This window comes from Ochotona curzoniae, unplaced genomic scaffold (genome assembly GCF_017591425.1).
Source record: "Ochotona curzoniae isolate NIBS_2020 unplaced genomic scaffold, NIBS_Ocur_1.0 contig_3498, whole genome shotgun sequence".
Taxonomy (NCBI): domain Eukaryota; kingdom Metazoa; phylum Chordata; class Mammalia; order Lagomorpha; family Ochotonidae; genus Ochotona; species Ochotona curzoniae.
Window position 1 is genome coordinate 17,220,872 of NW_024465885.1, and position 20,436 is coordinate 17,241,307.

General features: G+C 36.8%; 1 protein-coding gene across 1 annotated transcript in view; it reads left to right on the top strand.

Annotated features, from left to right (window-relative positions):
* Window positions 1-18,881, top strand: part of PROS1 (protein S) — a 70,124-nt gene extending 51,243 nt beyond the window's left edge. The window contains exons 10-15 of the mRNA XM_040980612.1: window positions 2,754-2,943; window positions 5,639-5,806; window positions 7,069-7,237; window positions 8,732-8,880; window positions 12,355-12,580; window positions 17,555-18,881. Of these exons, the coding sequence (XP_040836546.1) occupies window positions 2,754-2,943; window positions 5,639-5,806; window positions 7,069-7,237; window positions 8,732-8,880; window positions 12,355-12,580; window positions 17,555-17,715 (1,063 nt within the window). The 3' untranslated portion in view covers window positions 17,716-18,881. The remainder of the gene's footprint in view (window positions 1-2,753; window positions 2,944-5,638; window positions 5,807-7,068; window positions 7,238-8,731; window positions 8,881-12,354; window positions 12,581-17,554) is intronic.
* The last annotated feature ends 1,555 nt before the right edge of the window (window positions 18,882-20,436 follow it).

A 20,436-nucleotide genomic window follows, 5' to 3' on the forward strand; every position in this document is an offset into this window, starting at 1 on the left:
ACTATTTTTATTTATTTTTAAAATATTTGTTAATTTCAAAGATGGAGAGAGAATATGATCTTTCATCGGCTGGTTCATTCCCCACATGACAACAAGGGCCATGTCTTAGCACAACCAAAGCTGGCACCCTGGAATTTCATCTGAGTCTCGGGAATGCGGGCCGTCTTCTGCTGCTTTCCCAGGCACACTAGCAAGGAGTAGCCAGAACTCAGATGGTGCTCACGTGGGATGCTGCTGTTACAGCTCGTGGCTGAATAAGTGAATGATGCCACATTGCTAGTCCCTAGATTGTTACCGCATATACTTTAAATATGAATGCTTACTTAATTAAAATATTTTAAAGTTTACTTTTACATATATGATTTAATGTTCATTAAATAACTCATCTGACTTCATAGAAATCTGATCATTAAGGAAGATTGAAGGGACTGGCATGGTGGTTCAAAAGGCTAATCCTCTGCCTGCTAGAACCAGCATCCATATGGGTACTAATTCTAGTCCCCACTTCTCCACTTCCAATGCAGTTCCCTGCTTGTGGCCTGGGAAAGCAGCAGAGGATGATTCAGGTTGTTGAGTCCCTGCAACCAATATGAGTGACCCTGGGGAGGCTCGTATCTCCGGATGGGCTCATCTTTGACCATTATGGGCTCATCGTTGAGCTCTTTGCGGAGTGAACCAGCAGATGAAGATCTTTCTTATTCTCTCCTTCTTTCTGTAGAATCTAGCTTTCAAATAAAATTAAGTCTGTCTTTAAAAATAGCCATAATGAAAATTATTCTGAGATTCACCTCTGTAATTGGCGTTCTTTAATGTCTTTCTAACAATCTCCAGTTTTCCCCTTTCACGTCTCAGTCAGATCGTATCATCTAGTGATTTCAGGGACAAACCTTTCCTGCTATGGAAATAATGAGAAAGAACAAAGTGTATTATGGTATGGAAACCTTCAGACACTCGGAGAAGTATTCATTTCTCACTGACAGTTCAAAATAGTTTATTCCCTACCTTTAGATCATAATTGGCCAAAGTCTATTTTTTCCAGTGTTTGTATTTATTTTGTTCATTCCACTTTTATTGAAGTACAGCAGAAGTGCTGAAATATAGGTGCATAGTAATTGTACCACTTGGTGAGATTTTATAAAATTCCACCTAAGCCAACACTAAGAAGAGATAGTGCTTTTATTCTTTGCAAATCCCTTTGCATCTTTTTCCATAATCAAATACTTCTACTATCCAAATGTTAACAAATTCACTTTTGTCTCCTGTTGTTTTTAAAAGAGAATGAATCACTCCCCAATGCAATGAATCAATATGCTGATGATGGATTCCAGAAACAAAATATGCAGAACATGACTCTTTGAAATGCCATTTTAACATGATTTTACAAAGAAAAGGAAATTATATCCATAATAGGATCAACTTCTGGAAGATCCTGAGCAGAGGGAGATTTAGGTTTTGGCAAAATAAGACACACTTCATGTCAGCCAAGTGCTCCCATGGCTGGGAAACAAGAAGGAAGGCCTTTTTTTTTTTTTTTTTTCCCAGTGAAAGAGCCCTTTTTTATTTAAACTATGTTCATTACATCTATATTCCCATCCATCTGGCACACTTTGCTCTGCACTTTACATCTTCAAAATGTTTCCCTGGAATTGTGGAGTAAGCATTTTGCTCTATCACCTTTTTTTCATGCCCGTTTATGAGAGATCTATGCTGCATTGTAAAGCATGCTTTTATTTTGCATTCATGCAGTGAGATAAGCATGTAGAATTACTTCTTTCCTTGTTTTGCAGTTACCTGAAGTCTTTATTCTTTAACTTATTTTATTTGAATTTAACCCAGGTGACTAATTGCCATACAAAAATCTTTTTCCTGTTTGTCTTTTAAAAATCATTTTGACCTACTGGCCTGTTGGTAGTTTAAGGCTGATTCTTATTTACTATTCTGAAGTCAGTGATTCAACACGTGCTATTAAAAATCCCTTACCCCTAAAAATTTTCTTTCCTGTAATAACACATATGTCTAGAGTTTTAATAACGATGAATATTGCAGTTGTTCAGATACTTGAAAACATATGTTTAGACTATACTAAGCTTTCCTTCCATATAGTCTAACACAATGATTTATGCAGTAAAAATTTTGGGAGAGCTTTCTGAAATCAAACTCACAGATACATCGTGCGGTTTTTGATGTTACCTTCCTTACCACACATAAAAGCTTAATTATGTTTGCAGTCATCCAGATGCTATCTGATAGATCTCTATGAATGATTCCTTCCTGACACAGATGAAATCATAGGGGAAATATGCCTTTTGATGGAAAAACCAATCATGAAATTGTAACATCTTTTACTAATTATTTATGGATACAGCCAAAAAAATTTTGTTGTCAGAATACATAGTACATAAAAGGCTCAGAGAGAGACACTGTGCCTAATATTTATACATGTGTTTGAATTCCAGTATTTGGAAGATTTCCTCAGAACATGCCAGAAAAATGAGAAATTACCAAAGCATCTGTTCTCTGGGGAAAGTAAGCAAGAATAAGCAAAAGAATATAATTAATTGCTTATTAATCACACATGAAGTCAGAGATAACACATGAGCAGGCCAACGCTGCTCTTTTATTTATTTTTTTTAAATTCCAGGAAGCAAAATAATTAATCTTTCTGTGTATTAATGTTTGTCACTGCAAGAAGAAAGAATAATATGCTTACTTTCCATATTTCTCACCATTAACTGTGTTTGCCCAATGTTTAGATTCTCAGCTGAATTTGATTTCCGGACGTATGATTCAGAAGGTGTTATACTATATGCAGAATCTCTTGATCACTCAGCTTGGTTCCTGATTGCACTTCGCCAAGGAAAGATTGAAATTCAATTTAAGAATGAGTATACAGCCAAAATAACAACTGGAGGCCAAATTATTAATGATGGACTCTGGAATATGGTATATTTTACAGATTTCATAAAGATATTACCACTATGCTAATGGCTTATATAAATTTTTTAATTTTTATACTTATGTATTAATTAGTTTAACCTTTTTAAAAGATTTATTTGTTTGTTTTTTTAATGGAAAGACAGATTTACAGAGAGAAGGAGAGAAGAGAGATCTCCCATCTGCAGGTTTAATTCCCTAGTGGCCCCAATAGCCAGAACTGAGCCCATCCAAAGCCAGGAGCTTCTTCTAGGTATTCCCTGGATGTACAGGGTCCCAAGGCCTTGGATCATCCTCTACTGCTTTCCAGGCCACAAACAGGGAGCTGGATGGGAAGTAGAACAGTCAGACACAAAGTAATACCCATATGGGATCCTGGCACATGCAAGGTGAGGATGTAGCCACTAAGTCATTGTAACAGACCTTGGATTTGTACTTTTTAAAGAGATTTATTTATATGAAAAGCAGAGAGAGAGAGAGAGAGAGAGGAAGGAAGGAAGGAAGGAAGGAAGGAAGGAAGGAAGGAAGGAAGGAAAGAAGGAAGGAAGAACAAGAGAGGGAGAGAGTGAGGCAGGGAGAAAGAGAAGGGAGGGAGAGAGAGAGGAGAGGGAGAAAGAGAGAGAGAAGAGAAGGAGAGAGGGAGAAAGAGAGAGAGAGAGGAGAAGCAGAGAGGGAGAAAGAGAGAGAGAGATCTGCTGATCTGTTGATTTATTGTACAAATGGCTGCAACCAACTAGGGCTGGTTGGTCAAGTAAAACACAGGAAAGCAATGATTTTATCTGAACCTTCCACATTAGTGTAGAAGCTCAAGAAATTGGATATCCTCCAACTTCTTCCTGGGTGTGTTAGCAGAAAGCTGGATGGGAAGTAGAGCAACCAGAGTAAAAAGTGGCACCACCATATGGGATGCTGAGGTTGGAAGTGGTAGCTTAACTTGCTGTGTCACAGAGCTAGCCCTCCTCTGCCAAAAACGGATCTGGATTTGACGTCCTGTGAAGTTTAATTTGTATACTGTAAATTCTTAAAATGAGGGGAGACAGAATACAGTCACTAAATATTTTTAGGGTTTCCTATAAATAATTTTTAATTATTTGCTTGAATAATTCTACCTTTTTATCTTTTTAGTAGCTGTGATGTTTTCTTTAGGTGAACAATAGGGTGCCTTTTAAAGATCAGGATTAGTAGCAAGAGTAGCAGTTAATACAAAGACATCAGTGATCAAAGAAAACTGCCCTCAGTTATTGCAAATATTTTTTTTAAATGAAAGAGAATTTCATATAGTAACAAATCAAAAAGGTGGCTCAATTTTAAATGTAAATATATAGACAAGTAATTCATCATATACAAGCAGAATATATTAGCAGATATCTCTGAGAGGGCTTAGAAACTAAACCATTTTATATGATTCCAGCATTTTTTATATAATCCAACTTTTTAATAATCAAAAATGAAGGAACAGCATTTGATCTAGCAGTCCAGAATCTTTTTTGGGTTACCTGTAACACATATTAGAGTATTGGTTTTCAAGATCCAACACTGTTGGCCATTCCAACCACATGTCACTGCACATCCTAGGATGCAGCCAGTGATGGCCTGAGTAATTGGATCCTTGCCATCCACCTGCAAGAGCAGAGTGATTTCTAGGCTTATGGCTTTGGCCAGGCCTAACACTGATTCTGGCAAACATTCAGGATACAAACTAGCAGGTGGAAGATCGCTCTCTGTCTTTGTGCCTTTTAAATAAACTAAGTAAATTTTTTTAAAGTTTGTAGAAAAATGGAATTAGAACAAGTTTATTTTTGCACAAAATGAAGAATGAAGCTTGATTCAACTTAATTAAAATAAATAGTAGTCATAATTGTTAGTTATTACTACTAGTAATTGAGTTTTTCTTCCATATATGCATATGAGCTCATTTCAGTAGAGAATAGCGAACAAAAGTGAGCTGCTTCTTAAAATATATGCCCAGAAGAGATGCGTTTGAGGTCTACGGGTGCTGATGAGAGATCTCTGTTGAGAAACTGTGTGGAGCCATCACTATGTCTCCTTTCATCCTTTATCCGCTTGTGTTAATTTTTAGTAAGCACATTCAAAGTTCTAAATTTCCAAGCACAAAGTGAAAAAACTATAGCAAGAAATTTTCCCTGCTTTTAGTATCTCAGTTTCTTAACCCAGGCTGCTTTATGAACTAGTGTGATGAATGTGATATAGGTTACACTGGAGGTGTGAACAAAGGAAAGTGGGGCACAAATGTGACTCATTTTAATAGTGATTTCTCTTAGTTTATATTAAACTTACCTTTACTTATTTCCTTTGCTTATTTTACTTATGTTCAATCACACACTTGTAAAAGTACAGCATTTAAAACATACCCAAGATATAGTGGCTTGCTTTATTTTAAAGTTAGTTTTATGGAATGTGGAATACAGCAATGGAATAGTGTATAATTGAATGCTTACATGTAACAATAATACTGATTTTTATATTTTAAAATATGGCATATATTTTATTTTACATCCAATACCATCAACTTATAATACATTTTTAGCACATTGTAATTTGATATTCCAAGTGGATGGGAATAAATTGGAAATTACACCAAAGTGATTATTTTATTGGAATAGTAATAGGATTTTTTTTAACTCCATTGTTTCAAGTGACATATAGACTGATGATTTGGTAATTTTTCTCTTTCTAATTACAGGTGTCTGTGGAAGAGTTAGAGCACAGTGTTAGTATCAAAATAGCTAAGGAACCTGTGATGAATATAAACAAACCTGGAAGTCTTTTTAAGCCTACAAATGGATTTCTGGAAACCAAAGTATATTTTGCAGGATTACCTCGGAAAGTGGAAAATGCTCTCATCAGGCCGGTAATGAGCCAAGCTTGTACAAGTGTATCATTCTCCATGGGTGAATTCCATTTGTCCATAATAGGTTTGAAAATGTGTTTCTCTGAAAGTCAGTAGCAGTTACTTTGTTAAACATGCCAACTGTGACAATTTGAATTGAACATGGAAAAATAACATTAGTGACCCTTGAAATTATGTTAAGGAAATAAGAAAATGAATATAGGATTTTTATGCCCATTTAGGTCTCCATTGCTATTCAGGGAGAAGTGATTTCTTTAAAATTCTGAAGTATCAATTCAGTGTTATTATTGTAATAGTACATATTCAGCGGATATACAATAAATAGATATGTTTGAGTTTAAAATTGTCTTATTTACAGAAGCTAGTCAAAGGAATTTTTAAAATTTACTAAGTCTTGAAGAATGGGATTAAATACAGTGTATAAGGTGGACTTTATTATTTAAAAAATCTTTATAGAAAGCATAGTCATGAATTAATATTTGATATAACATGATTTTCTAGATATTTTCTGGACACTAATTGTCCTTAGACATTTTTAAAATTGTACCTGAAATTTTAGGCCTGCCATATAAATTTTCTGGTTAAACATAGCTATGTACAATCTTTATATCCTTCTTTCTTTCTTGGAAATTTATAGTTAGTTCAACTTTTAAAAGGTTACAATTTTACGATTTTACATATAAATTAATTAGCCCGTGTTACATTAGTATGCCTCTTCTCTGAAACTGACATGTTTTAAACATAAAGCAAGTATTTCAAGAACAACCCAGCATTTATGAACTGGCTGCTGTTTGAGTTAAATCTGACTAGATGTTTTGGTGAAGGACTTATGGAAAGTTTTGCTCTTGAAGACATTTTGAGTTTGGTTTGTAAGATATTTGTATATTTTTAATGAAACTAGAGAAAAGCAGAAAACAACTTAGAGCCAGAGCCATGGCCAGAAGTATATATAGAACTTGAGAGGAGAAAATTACTGCTCGATGGCATAGAAGAGACAGGGAAGATTGGGGTGCTGAAACTCGTTAGGGTTCTGTTAGAAATGTACGATGGCATCAACTTGTATTTACCGAGAAAGATTGTCCACCTGAAGAGCATGTTGAGAAGCCAAATTTAGGTTCAATTCAAAATAAGTCAAACATTTTAAAATATCATCCAAGGAAGGATTATCTCTCTGCATAAAACCCATACTAATAATCAACTAAGTTACTTATCAGTCTTACTTATTTAAAATGTACATCACGACCTACATTTTAAATTGCTAGATTAATCCTCGTCTGGATGGATGCATTAGAGGCTGGGATTTGATGAATCAGGGAGCCTCAGGAGTCAAGGAAATTATTCAACAAAAGCAAAAAAAGCATTGTCTTGTCAATGTGGAGAAGGGCTCCTACTATGCTGGTTCTGGAGTTGCTCAGTTTCATATAGATTACAGTAAGTGATTTCACCCTCTCTTCTCTCATTCATGAATATGTTTCTTTGATGGCAAATCATCTTAGTCCTTCAGAAAATGCTGAGTGTGTTCTATGTGTTAAACACAGTTTTATGCTTATTCCTGCTGTCAGATCCTTTCTATAAATTTTTCCATTATGTTAGAAAAGAAGTATGAAGAGTGTTGAATGGGCTTTGTTAAAATGATTCACTCATAAATTCAGTTGGTCTATTTTAAAGTTTACTGATTTCTGTTATATTAAGGCTACCAATGAGTGCTTTGAGGGGATTTGTCTTCATTTCTCGTGTTTCCATTTGATCTATGTTCTTCAGATTACTACCTCTGTGGGGAAAGTTCTTGTCAAGGGGCAGGCATTTGGCATAGAGTTAGGATGCTTATGTACCTATGAAGGCTGAGTCTTGTAGACAGGGGTTTCCCATGTGTTTATAGTTCATAGGGCTTCTATACTTGCACAAACACCTGCAGGGGTCAACGATTTGTCAAAAGCTTTAGCGAGGTTATTTTTAACAAATTGTGTGTCGTCTTACGTCTGCCCTGGGTAAAGGAATGCTCTCATCTTGTCTCGCCTTGAAAACCCTTGTCATTTTTTTTTTTGGTTTCTGGTTAGTTGGTGGCTGTGCAACAGACAGATCTTTGATATTAAAAAAAAAAGTTGTGTTTATGCAGGTAATTTGGCTTTTATTATGGTAGGGCCCAAATGGGACCTATAATCTTTATTATATTAATTCACTTAAATGAGTAATACATCATTACTTTGTAAAGTGATTTTTAGGACTCCAATGACTTTGAAAATATGTTGATTCAACAAATATTTATTTATTAACTGCTGAGGAGAGCAAAGACATGTTAATAGAGACATGTACCTCCTCAAGCGTGCGCTTTACTGGAGTGGTCAACTGTCATCATGTAAGTGAGTATTAAGGATTATGATAGAGAATCAAAGAATGAGACTTTCCATTCTGATTTCAAAAGCAACAGTTGACTTCAGAATATTTCCCTACTGTCATGTTATCCAACTCCTTTATGTATCTGGATCATAATTTTCTTTCTTGCCATGTAAGGAAATAAAAAATATTACAGTAAACTTCCTGTTAGATGTGTGGTTTAAAATCTAACCACTTGATACTTTGGACCTGCCGAAATATGCAAAGTAGAAGGAAGAACTTTGAAAGAGCAGACATGGAAAATTGGTAATAATCGTTAACATGACAATTCAGAATTTCCTTCTGGGACGAATTGAAGGATACGGCTCTGTTTGTGTGTTTCTTGTCTGCATTTATTTAAAGAAATTTATGTTCTGATCTGCCTAGATGATTAGGTCTTTGAGAAAAGGAACTGAAATTATATATATATATAAAATATTATTGAATCTATAGTTTGTCAAGATAACTGAATATTAATTAGATTATAATGATTGTTTCTGGTGAACTTAGGAGTTCGTTGATCTCGCTTATGTTTCGTTATTTTATATGCAGATAACATATCCTATGCTGAAGGATGGCAAGTCAATGTGACCTTGAACATCCGCCCATCTATTGGTACTGGGGTAATGTTTGCCTTGGTTTCTGGTAACACAGTGCCCTTTGCCTTGTCCTTGGTGGACTCTACGGCTGAAGCTTTTCAGGTAACTACTCTAAACCTGTAATGAGCCTTGTTTTCCTTTATTGTTCCTTTTATTTTCAAAATAAATTAATCATAATAGTTACCTCAAAGAGATAGTTTAAAGATTTATGACATGATTTGTGAAAAGCACCTGCTACTATCCCCCAGCGCATCATGAAGGACCAAGAATGACCATTATTATTGCATTATTGTTGGCTTTTAGTTAAGGTCTTAACTAAAAGTTCAGAGGAGGAGGGATTGAAAACGTAATGCATTTTTAGCCAAGTTGCAGCAGACTCCCACACAGGCTGGATGGCGCCAGCACAGAGTACATACAGATCTACCCTTATTCAGAATCCTCGCAGCAGCGTGGGAATTAGTCTGTGCTAACAAAAGAGAAGTGAGACTGATAACAATTCACCCAGATTATTCAGTGTTTAATTATAATGTGTGTGCTTTCTTGAACTCATAATCTTTTCTCCCATGAGCAAATTAGGAGATGAGAGAGACAACTAATATTGACCCACTTGGCTTCTTTCCAGCAACTCCTCTTTGAAATTATGAGGAAAAAACAGGAAAGTTTTGGATAAAAGGAAACATGTAAGAGTTGTCAGAATATCTGGATAATTCCGACCTTTACTAGAAGCTGATAGTTCTTCTCACGTGTCATCCACAGTGGGTTTCATCAAGTTACAACAAAGCTTATGTTTCAGCAAGAGTTGACTTGAATGCTGTCAGTAACTTTTACAGACACATATACTTGAATGACACATATAGCAATAGAAAAAGACTATTTGCAGCTTGAAGAATGATTGGGAGTAAGGGAAAGTTCTAGTGGCTGTCTTAAAGTACTAGTCAGTGTGTATATATATACATACTCATTGTAGATATACAATTTATACAATTACTGCATTTGAATTTCAGTTTTTATTTGCCTGCTTTTTTGTTTGTTCGTTTGTTTTTGAATTCCTGTCTTCAACATTACGTTCAGATACTGGAGGAGGTTTATTTATGCCGTGACTCTGATTTTTATTCTACCCCCTCTTTATCTTCTTGGCTGTTTCTGTGCCTGCATTTTTAAGTATAGACTTCTAACAACATAGATATCTTGGATTCCTAAGTAAACATTTAAAAATGCTATTTCAAAATGCTTCCTGGGAGCATTGCAACACCTCTCAGTTTTAATTTTATTTTTTCTTCCACCTTTTACTTTTTTCTTGGCTTAATCGCATATGGGCTATTTGCATGCATGGATGTCAACAGATTGGTATTTCATGTATATCATCATTTTGAAAATTCAGCAGACAGACTACATTTTCTTTTTTGAGAATCTTCTCAGGAATGCTCTGACTTACTGTGGGAGATCCTTTCTCAAGGCTGTCCTGAGTCTGTTGGATTATTTCTATGACACAAATAAACCTCTCCTCCTGCTGGTATGTGCATAGTGAAGCACTGTAAATTCTTTTTTTTTATTAATTATATTGCATTATGTGACACAGTTTCATAGGCTCTGGAATTCCCCCAATCCCTCCCCATACCCTCTCCCCTGGTGGATTCCTCCACCTAGTTGCAGTATTACAGTTCAAATACAATCACAGTTCTTTCATTGCAAGTATGTACTTTGCATAGTGTCCAGCATCTTATTGTCCAGATAAATTCAACGGTTTCTTGGGGAGACCATCTCTGGTCTGAAGGCAGAGCTGACAGAATATCATCCTGACCAATTAAAAACCCCAACATAACATCAATAACAATTTACAACATTATGGAGTTAATTGACATGGTATTGAGTAACCAGTATGTTAAAAAGTGCAAGTTCTTAACCACATCCTGTGACTACTTCATTGACATTTCAATTTTAGTTTATATACAACCGGCTGCTATACACCTTAAAATTGGTATGGGGTACTATTCAGCTGTCTTGTGTGTGTTTTCATTTTAGTCTTTAGCAGTTTATAGTGTTGAAGCATAATTTTTACTGAACTTGGCAGATTTTAGGATAGTCTAAACTGGCTCATAACTCTAACAGGGCATATGTCAACAGTTGAGGCACAGCACAGTTTTAGGAGGGGTGTGCAGAGAAATCTTCAATACCTTAGTGAGGAGCAACTAATCTTTGTGTCCTGCCTAGTAAGGTATGTGTGAGTCCACGCTGGCCATTTCCTGTCTGGTTCTAAGCTTTCCTTGTTCTCTGTGTATCTATTCTAATTTTTTTTGTTTGCTTTTTTGGGGGGGAGGGGGAGAGACCCTGATGGTCATTGCAAGAGAGGGTGGGGATCCAAAGTTGGAACTAAGTAAGGACCAGAGGAAGCTCCGCTCCCTAGTCCTGAAGGAAGTTTACTGTTCTGTTTCTGCGGACCACTCAGGCTCCTGGCTGTTGTTCCGAAGCACTGTAAATTTTTAAGGCTTTGCTCTAGCAAATAGTAACTCAACTGCTTTATTTCATATTTAAGTTTTGAAATTAAAAGACTCATAAACAGAAGCCAGAGCTAGACAGATACAGCTTAAATCACTACTTCAGGTCCCTGTTTTAGTAAAAGCACCATGTTGGTTTATTGAATCTCAGAGGCCAGTTTACATATTCATTTTAGCTCAGTTTGCAGTTTGCTAAAACAAAAGGAGGATTATTACAATTAATATTTTTTCATGCTCCTTGAGGGCTTTATCATACTTTTTGTTCCCCATGAAGATTCAGTTTTTTCGAAGGAGGCATTGTGCTGTAGCAGTTAAGCTGCTGCATGGGATGCCTGCATACTATTATCAGAGTATTGAGGTTCAAGTCCTGCCTCTACTTCCAATGCAATCCCAGTCAGTGCACGCTCTGGGAGGCAGCAGGGGGGAGCTGCTACACCTGAAGTCAGGTGCTCAGTTCTCAGCCTGCCCTGTGGGATGTCCAGATGGGGTTCAGGCTTTGACGTGGCCTGGCCTGCTCTGGGTGTCTCAGCAGGGCCTCAGTGTACAGAGGACATCTCTGCCTCACCCCTAGCCTCTTTGCTTGCTTGCTATGTTTTTCCCTCTGTTGCTCTGTCTTTTAAATAAATAATTACAAAAAAAACCCCAGTTTTTTTTTAAAAGGTTTACCTATTTTTATTGGAAAGTGAGATATACGGAGAGGAGAGACAGAGAGGGAGATCTTCTGTCCACTGGTTCACTCCCCATGTGGCCACAACGGCAGAACTGAGTTGATCCAAAGCCAGGAGCCAGCAACTCTTCTGGGTCTCCCACGCAGGTGCAGGGTCCCAAGGCTTTGGGCCATCCTCGACGGCTTTCCCAGGTCAAAGGCAGGAAGCTGGATGGGAAGGGGAGCAGCCAGGACATGAACTGGCTCCCATATGGGATCCCAGGCATGCAAGGCAAGGATTTAGCCACTAGGCTAATGTGCTAGGGCCAAAAAACAAACAGGTTTTATTTAGCTGTTGTTTTTTAATGTAAAAAATCAGAAATTTCTCCTAAAAGGCATTGTTCTTGTTGCTTATATTTTGTCTTTGCTCTTCAGGATGTTTTGGTGTCTGTTGAAAATGTAGTAATATACAGGATTGAGGCGCTAAATCTGTGTTCCGGTCAGCAGTCACAACTGGAATTCAGAGTCAACAGAAACAACCTGGACATGTCAACTCCGCTTAGAAAAGACGCCATCCACTCCGATGACCTTCAAAGCCAACTTGCTGTTCTGGACAGAGCAATGAGAGGAACAGTGACCACTTATCTGGGTGGCCTTCCAGGTAATGTTGTTTTTTTCTTTAGTTTTACAGCACTATTGTAACCAAATATATCTTTTTGGCAAAGGTATTAGAAAAGAAGACACAATTCCTATCCCATTATTCTTTTTTCTGGAAGCTAACTATCCTTAAAACAAACAAAAAGCTTTAAAATATCCACATAAAGGGCCCAGCATGGTAGCCTAGTGGCTGAAGTCCTCGAGTTATACACGCCAGGATCCCATGTGGGCTCCAGTTCCTGTCCTGGCAGCCACGCGTCCCATCCAGCTCCCAGCTTGTGGCCTGGCAAAGAAATCGAGGATGGCCCAAAGCCTTGGGATTCTGCACCTGTGTGGGAGACCCAGAGGAGTCTCTGGGCTCCTGGCTTCGGATTGACTCAGCTCTGGCCTTTGCAGCCACTTGGGGAATGAGTCATCAGACAAAAGATCCTCCTCTCTGTCTCTCCTCCTCTCTGTATATCTGACTTTGCAATAGAAATAAAATAAATCTTAAAAGAAATATATCCACATAAAAATCATATCTAACTGGGGGTACCATGTGATATTTTAATACATGTCTATATTATGCATTATCTAATGAGAAAATAGATAGGTACATTTCATCAAGCATTTAATATTTATTTATTTTGAAAATTGATTTATTGAGTTTTTAAATTTATTTTACTGTTTGAAAGACAGAATGATGCACAGAGAGTAGGAAGTCTTCCATCTGCTGGTTTACTCCCCAGATGACAACAGTCAGGGCTGGTCCAAGACGAAGCCAGGAACCGAGCTCCACACAGCCCTTTCTGTGCACGAAGGGATCCACGTGCTTGCTCCAGTCCCTGCTGCCTTTCCATGCACGTTCACATGCAGCTGGATCAGGAGCCGAGCAGCCGGACTCCGGCAGGGGACTCTGGTGTAGGACACCAGCACCTCAAATGGCAGTTAAACTTGCTGCACCGACACAGTGCTAGCACATGCCAACACAATGCTAGCACATGCCAACACAATGCTAGCACATGCCAACACAATGCTAGTGTTTGTGTTTCTTTGTTGTGTTTGGAAAGAGATATACATTGTATTGTCTCCGGTTCCTTCAGTCTGACTGGCTAGGTACCCATTATCCAAATTACTTCTCTTCCACTCTCCTCATTTCAGCCTCTAGTAATGGCTGTTCTGTGTTGTGTTTTCTTTACTTTTCCCTTTTTGCTTCTATACACGAGGAAGGACAGACGATGGTTGTCTTCCTGTGGCGCCATTATTTTACCATTGTTGGGAAGACTGTTCTTTCTCCAATGTATGGGCTCGGTACCTTGGTAAACAATCAGTTGGCCGTATTTATAGATTCTATAACATAAAGATTATTTCCCAGTTCTACATTCTGTTCAGTTGGCCTGTGGTCAGTTTTTATGCTAATACCACGCTGCTTTAGTCAATAAGACTTTGTAGAGTGCTTTTAAGCTAGATATTATGATTTCTGCAGCCTATTTTTGTGGGGAGCAGGGGCTAATGTCGCTCCTGGGATTTGGGAGGGGCCCTTGCAAGATGGCGCCTGGCCCAGGACCTGAAGGTGGAGCTGGTCTCGCCAGCAGGTAAACAGGAAGTCACAGGGATAGGCTAATGCCCCGCTGTGATTATGACATTGCTACTGGCCTGTCAGGTAGTACCAAGTGGACCCACGCGGAGAAGTGATTGGTGGAGAATGATATAAAAGTGGCTGGTCAAAGCTAGGCGGCAGGCTACAACGGACAACAGACGGACTGCAACAACAAGAAAGAGTGACAGACAACAGAGGATTGGGGGGCGACGAGGAGAAAGACTGGGGAAAGAATGACGGACGAAATGGGAAGAATGGGGCAGCAGAGAGGGGAAGAAGGGTTTAGATCTTTGGGTGGAAAAGTTAAGGCGTACAGGGAGGAAAAGACGGGGACAAGGATGGAGAAATGCAGCAGAAAGTATGGGAAGAAATATGGGAAAAAGCGGCAGAGGAAAGCTTAGACCAATGGGGTCAGGAGCAGCAGAGATAAGGATTTAAATGCAGCTGCTTTTTGCAGTGAGGGGTCCGGTTGCAGTTCCAGCTTTTTCCGGACCCTCAAGAGCGTGCCTCGTCATTTTAGTGTCGCCACTTGCTGTGATTATTCTGAGGCTTTTGTGATGTAATTTGAATTTCAGATTGTTTTTCTAATTCTGTGAAAGAATGTTATTGGTATTTTGATAGCTTTTGTATTAAAAGTGTATATTGCTTTAGATAAAATGGGCTTTTTAGCAATAATGATTTTTTTCATTTTAATAGCTAAGGAATATCTTTTAGATTTTTGTAGCTTTGATGATTTCTTGCAGCAGTGTTATCATTTTCATCAGAGAGATCTTCACTTCTTTGTTTAAACTTATTATTGAATATTTACTTTTTGTAGTTACAAATGGAGTCTGTATGCTTTTCAGAAAAATCCTTATGGTTGAGTAAACATGCAAAATTATCTTGCATATTGATTTTTGTATCCTGTGAATTTACCGAAATTATTTTATAAATTCCAACAGCTTTTCATTTTGTGGAGGGCTTAGGTTTTTCCATGTGTAAGTCATTTATTTGTAAACATGGATTTTTGACTTCCTCCTTTCCAAACTTATTGTCCTTAATTTCCCCTCCATAATTGCTTTTACTAATTGCTCCAACAGTATACTGAATTGGGAACAGACATGCTTTCAATTCTTCCACATTCAGTGTGTTGGTTGTGGGCTTGTCATATGTAGGTCTTAATTTGGGGGTATGTTCTTTTACATATCTAATATCTTAAGAGCTTTTTTTATTATAAAAGGATGTTGACTAATATCAATTTTTCTATACGTATTAAGATGATCATATGGTTTTGTTCTTCATTCTTATAATGTGATATCTGCTTATTGCTTTGTGACTTTGAACCACCCTTGCGTAGTCCAGATAAATCCTGCTAATCATGATGTATGATCCTTTTGACACACTGATGGATTCAGTTTTCAAGTATTTTGAGAATTTTGCGTCTATATTGATCTGTAGTCTTTGTTTTTCATTGGTTTTGGTATCACGTAATGCTGATATCATAAAAAGAATTTGGCAGGCAGTATTTCATTCTCAGGATTCTGGAATGGTTTCAAAGAATAGTTTGAAACGTTCCTCTTCAAGTGCTTTGAAGAGTTCAGCTGTAAAGCCATCAGTTCCTGGATAGAGACAATTATGCCTTGGCCATGTTCCTTGTTCTCGGTTTATTTTAATGGTTTTCTGAATCATGGTTTTCTTGTTTTGTGCTGTGTGGTTTTTAATAGTTTTTATGATCCTTTGTATTATCAGTTGTAATTCCTTTCACCTCTATTTTTTGTTTTCTGTGTGTTTATTAAAAATTGTATCTTTTTCTGATTGTTAGTCTGGCTAAGGATTTCTCTGTTCTGTTTATCTTTTCAATAAACCAACTTTCCATTTTGTGGAGCTTTTGCTATTTTGTTTTTACTTTCAGTTTCATTTATTTTTACTTTACTCCTTGTTATTTCTCACCTTTTGCTTTTTCTTTTTCTCCAGTTAGTTCTTTTCTAAGTTGTTGAAATGCATCATTACATTCCTTATTTAAAATATTTGTATTTCTAAATGTATACAGTAATTACTATAAACTTTATTGTAGTGGTTTTGTTGAACCAGTACAACTTTATTGTACTGGTTTTAAGAATTTTTTAAATTTCATTTTTAATTTCCCGAATCATCAATTAATCATTGAGAGAAATTATTCACATAGTTTTATTTTTAATTTTTGAATAATCCTTTGGTCATTCAGAGAAGTTATTCAATTATTGATTTCTAGAAGTTATTCAATTATTAATTTCTAGTCTTATTCTTTTGTGGCTAGAGAAGACACATGGTGCAACTTCTCTCTCTCTCTTTCTTTTTTTAGTTGACTGAAACTTGATTTGTGGCTTATTCTATAGTTTATTCTGAAAACTATGCTGTCTGTTGATAAAAAGGTGTATTTCATAGCTGTTGCATGAAATGTTCGTAAATGCCCGTAGGTTTGTTTGCTCTATGGTAGGGTTCATGTCTGATATCGTTGTGTTGTTTTCATCCAAGTCCATCTCTTCTTGCCGACAGAATTCCTGCTGAGAAGGCTGCTGTTTCTCTCACTGTCTTTGGGATTCTGTTTTCCTTCACCTTTGACAATTTGATCACACTATGTCTTGGAAAAGGTCTTTTCAAGTGCGCTTATGACTTTTTGAGCTTCTGCTATATGGATTGCTAGATCTTTTTTCAATGATTTTCCATTATTTTGATTCTTCACGGCTTTCCCCTTTCTCTATTTTAAGTGTTCCTTTGATACCAATATTTGTTTGTTTAATACTATCCTTTATATCTTGTAGGTTTTCTTAATTTTATATTATTCTTTCCTCTGTATTTTGGTCTGATTAGTTTATTCCGGAAGTTATTTTTGAGATCAGAAACTGCTCTACTTGGTCTGTTTTGCAGGTTATAATGCAGACTGCACACTGGCAGGCATGGGTCTAGAGTATAGGAGTTCATTTAAGATTCTCCCAAGTCACTATGGGCTTCTGAGAGTACCTTATGCGCCTCCCACAGGTTGATTATACATGGAATTGAGCACTGGCAGTAGAAGTCTGGATCAGTAAGACCCAGATAAGCCCTTACCTGAGAACTCCCAGGTGACCAAAGATGTCCCTGGGTTTTACAGAGCATCACTGATTCAGAACTGTAGAATCTAGTGGGGTCTTACATCTCTCCTGCTGAAGCCAGGTGACTATGGAATGTAGTTCCAACAGTTATAATCCTAAAAGGTACAGGATTCAGAGGGTAGCTTATCCAGGCCCCACATGATAATCACAGCTTATACTATTAAAAATAATGAACTTTTCCATTAGGATTAAAATTTAGTTGAAAATGAAAAATTTAAACAACTCCTTTAATTGTTAGCAAATAAGATGGCAAACATTATTACTAATAGGTACTTCTCTGTTTTTACAGATGTTCCCTTCAATGCCACACCAGTGAATGCCTTCTATAATGGCTGCATGGAAGTGAATATTAATGGTATACAGTTGGACCTGGATGAAGCCATTTCTAAGCATAATGATATCAGAGCTCACTCCTGTCCATCAGTTTGGAATGATACAACCAATTCTTAAAGGATCGTTTCTGATAGTGTCCTTTTCCTTCTGTGTAATTATATTGTAACAGCTGACAGTTTTTACTAATGATGTGCAGTCTTTGGTTATTTTATGGTATTTTTACCTTCCTGGTACTTTTAGAAGTGTTTTTTTTTTCCTTGAGAAAAAATTCTGTTGTGTTTCAAATTGCATTTAAAGGTCTTATTTCTTATGTCTGTGGCTGTTTAGAAATTAAATAATGAAACATTTTTAATTGGATATTTTTCTGAAAATGGCATTGCTTCAGTTTTTGTTTGCAGAAGTAAAATGTGATTTTGCCAATATGGACAAGTATTTAAGTATTTTTCTCAAAAGCAAAGAGGTAACCAAAATGAAATTCATGCCATTAATACATATACTGGCCAAGAGAACATAAAAATCTGTTATTAAATATTATTCACCCTAGCAGATTTTGCTTTTGTTTGTTTTGTTTTTCTCAATGAAGACAGAAGAGATGATGGCCAAATAACTATGAATTAAACAGAAGGCCTTAAAATTTTTTTTAAAAAATAGTTCCTTGGTGAGATCAGTTTAAGCTTTCTCATATTTCTCTTACTTTGTTTTACATTTGAACCAATATCTTTGGCTGAATTTGAAAAAAAAAATTGGGATACGTTTTCATGAGAGCAACACAGGGATCCTGCCACTTTGAAATTGGATTCCATGAAGAAAATTCATTAGATTATATTGAAAGGAGTGTGAAAACCAGGATGGGTGCATTCTTTAAGTTCAGCTGTGTGGGTCACCCAGGCTCTGGACTGGAAAAGGCAGAATTTACTGATGATAATGGGAATGAAGAAATATGAAAGTTCATAGCTTTCCTTAAATACAATATATGATTATAAGAGAAAGATACTAGTATGTGATTGTTAAACAATAAAATGAAATATTGAACTAGAACAAATTTTGATAATAGGATAGCCACATAAGGATATAGTTAATATTCTGTCTCAATGAGCAAAGAAGTAAGCAGGTAAGATTGCCAATATTTGCTGATAATATGTTACAAATGACTATATTGTTATTCTCGAACCAACCATTCACAGCAGATATATGTCAAATGATTTTACTGATAGTATTAGGAAATATTCTTCACTATAGATATTTTACATCACAAAAAGCATAATAAACTGGTGTATATATTTAAAAATGTATATGAATAGTTTTATTATTTTGTCAACTCTTGAATAATACAATTACATAATATATGTGCACTCATTTTTTGTTGTTTGAACATGGGAAATAAGAATAAATTTAGCGAAAGAAGGGTCTGACTTATTTACCAAAAATAGAAAATATTACTGAAAGAAATTAGAGGACCTAAATAAGTTGAAAGACATATGTTCATGGATTAAAAACTGTTGTAGGGCCAGACGCCATGGTCTAGCGGCTAAAAGTCCTCGCCTTGAACACGCCAGGATCCCATATGGGTGCCTGCAGCCCTGCTTCCCATCCAGCTTCCTGCTTGTGGCCTGGGAAAGCAGTCAAGAACGGCTCAATGCCTTGGGATCCTGCATCCGTGTGGGGGACCTGAAGGAAGTTCCTGGCTCCTGGCTCCTGGCTCCAGGTCGGCACAGCACCAGCTGTTGCAGTCACTTGGGAAGTAGATCATCAGAAGGAAGCTCTTTCTCTCTGTCTCTCCTCCTGTCTGTATATCTGACTTTCTAATAAAAATAAATAAATCTTTAAAAAAGGACCATTGTTAAGACAGCAATAATTTTCCCAATTGTCTATCAAAATATCAGTTGTATTTCCAGTAGTTATGGAAAATTGACCCTATAACTTGCTTGGAAACATAAGGGCTCCAAAATATGTATTTCCCCCAAAATAACAGCAACAGTTTTTGAAAACCAAAGCCACAGGCTAGCCATGGCTAATCCAACAGTGAACAGTAAATTCTCATGACTTTTTAAATATCCACAAATGTACAAGCACACACAGAGGGACTACTGTGAAGTTAAAGAATGAGTGTAAAAATAGAGACAAAAGAAAGAGTAGCAGTGAGTGTGTATGTACATGCTTGTGTGTGAAAAAAGAATAAAGTACAAAAAGGAAAAGACTGTGGGAAAAGAAAAGAAAATGAAGATATTCAGTGAAAAATTTCAAAATAATGAGAGGAAAGAGTAGATTCAAAGACTAGAAAAAGATCACCAGTGAAAAGAATGAGGTAGTAACAAAGGGGAAAATTAAATATCTATTTGCTTGTAAACTCATAAATAGAAATAAATAATAGCAAATTGAGGCCCATAAAGAAAATATTGTAGGTTGAGATAGTGAAGAAGAAATTAAAAGGAAAAAACTGAATATTGGTTTTGTGGTGCAGGTAGGCTAAAACAGTGTCTTGCAACTGATATACCGTATCAGTACTGGTTGGTGTCCATGTCCACTTCTTTTTTTTAAACTTTATTTTCAAAATTTTACTTAGGTTTATTTAAAAGGTAAGAAGATCATAGATACTAGTAGGGTATATCTTGGGGTATAATGTTTTGGGAAGAGAGAAGGAGGGAAATATTTCTACCTTCCATTCTATGTCATGGGAAGAGAGATTGGCCCTCCATTAGCCAGTTTTTATATGATCTTACAAACAGGAGTGTTTTAAGGATACCACCCTAGGTGCCTGGTGAGGGGAGGCATGTCCTGGGAAAGAGGTCACTTGATTGATAGGCGGTTGGGATTTACAAAGAACCAGGAGAGCCTGGC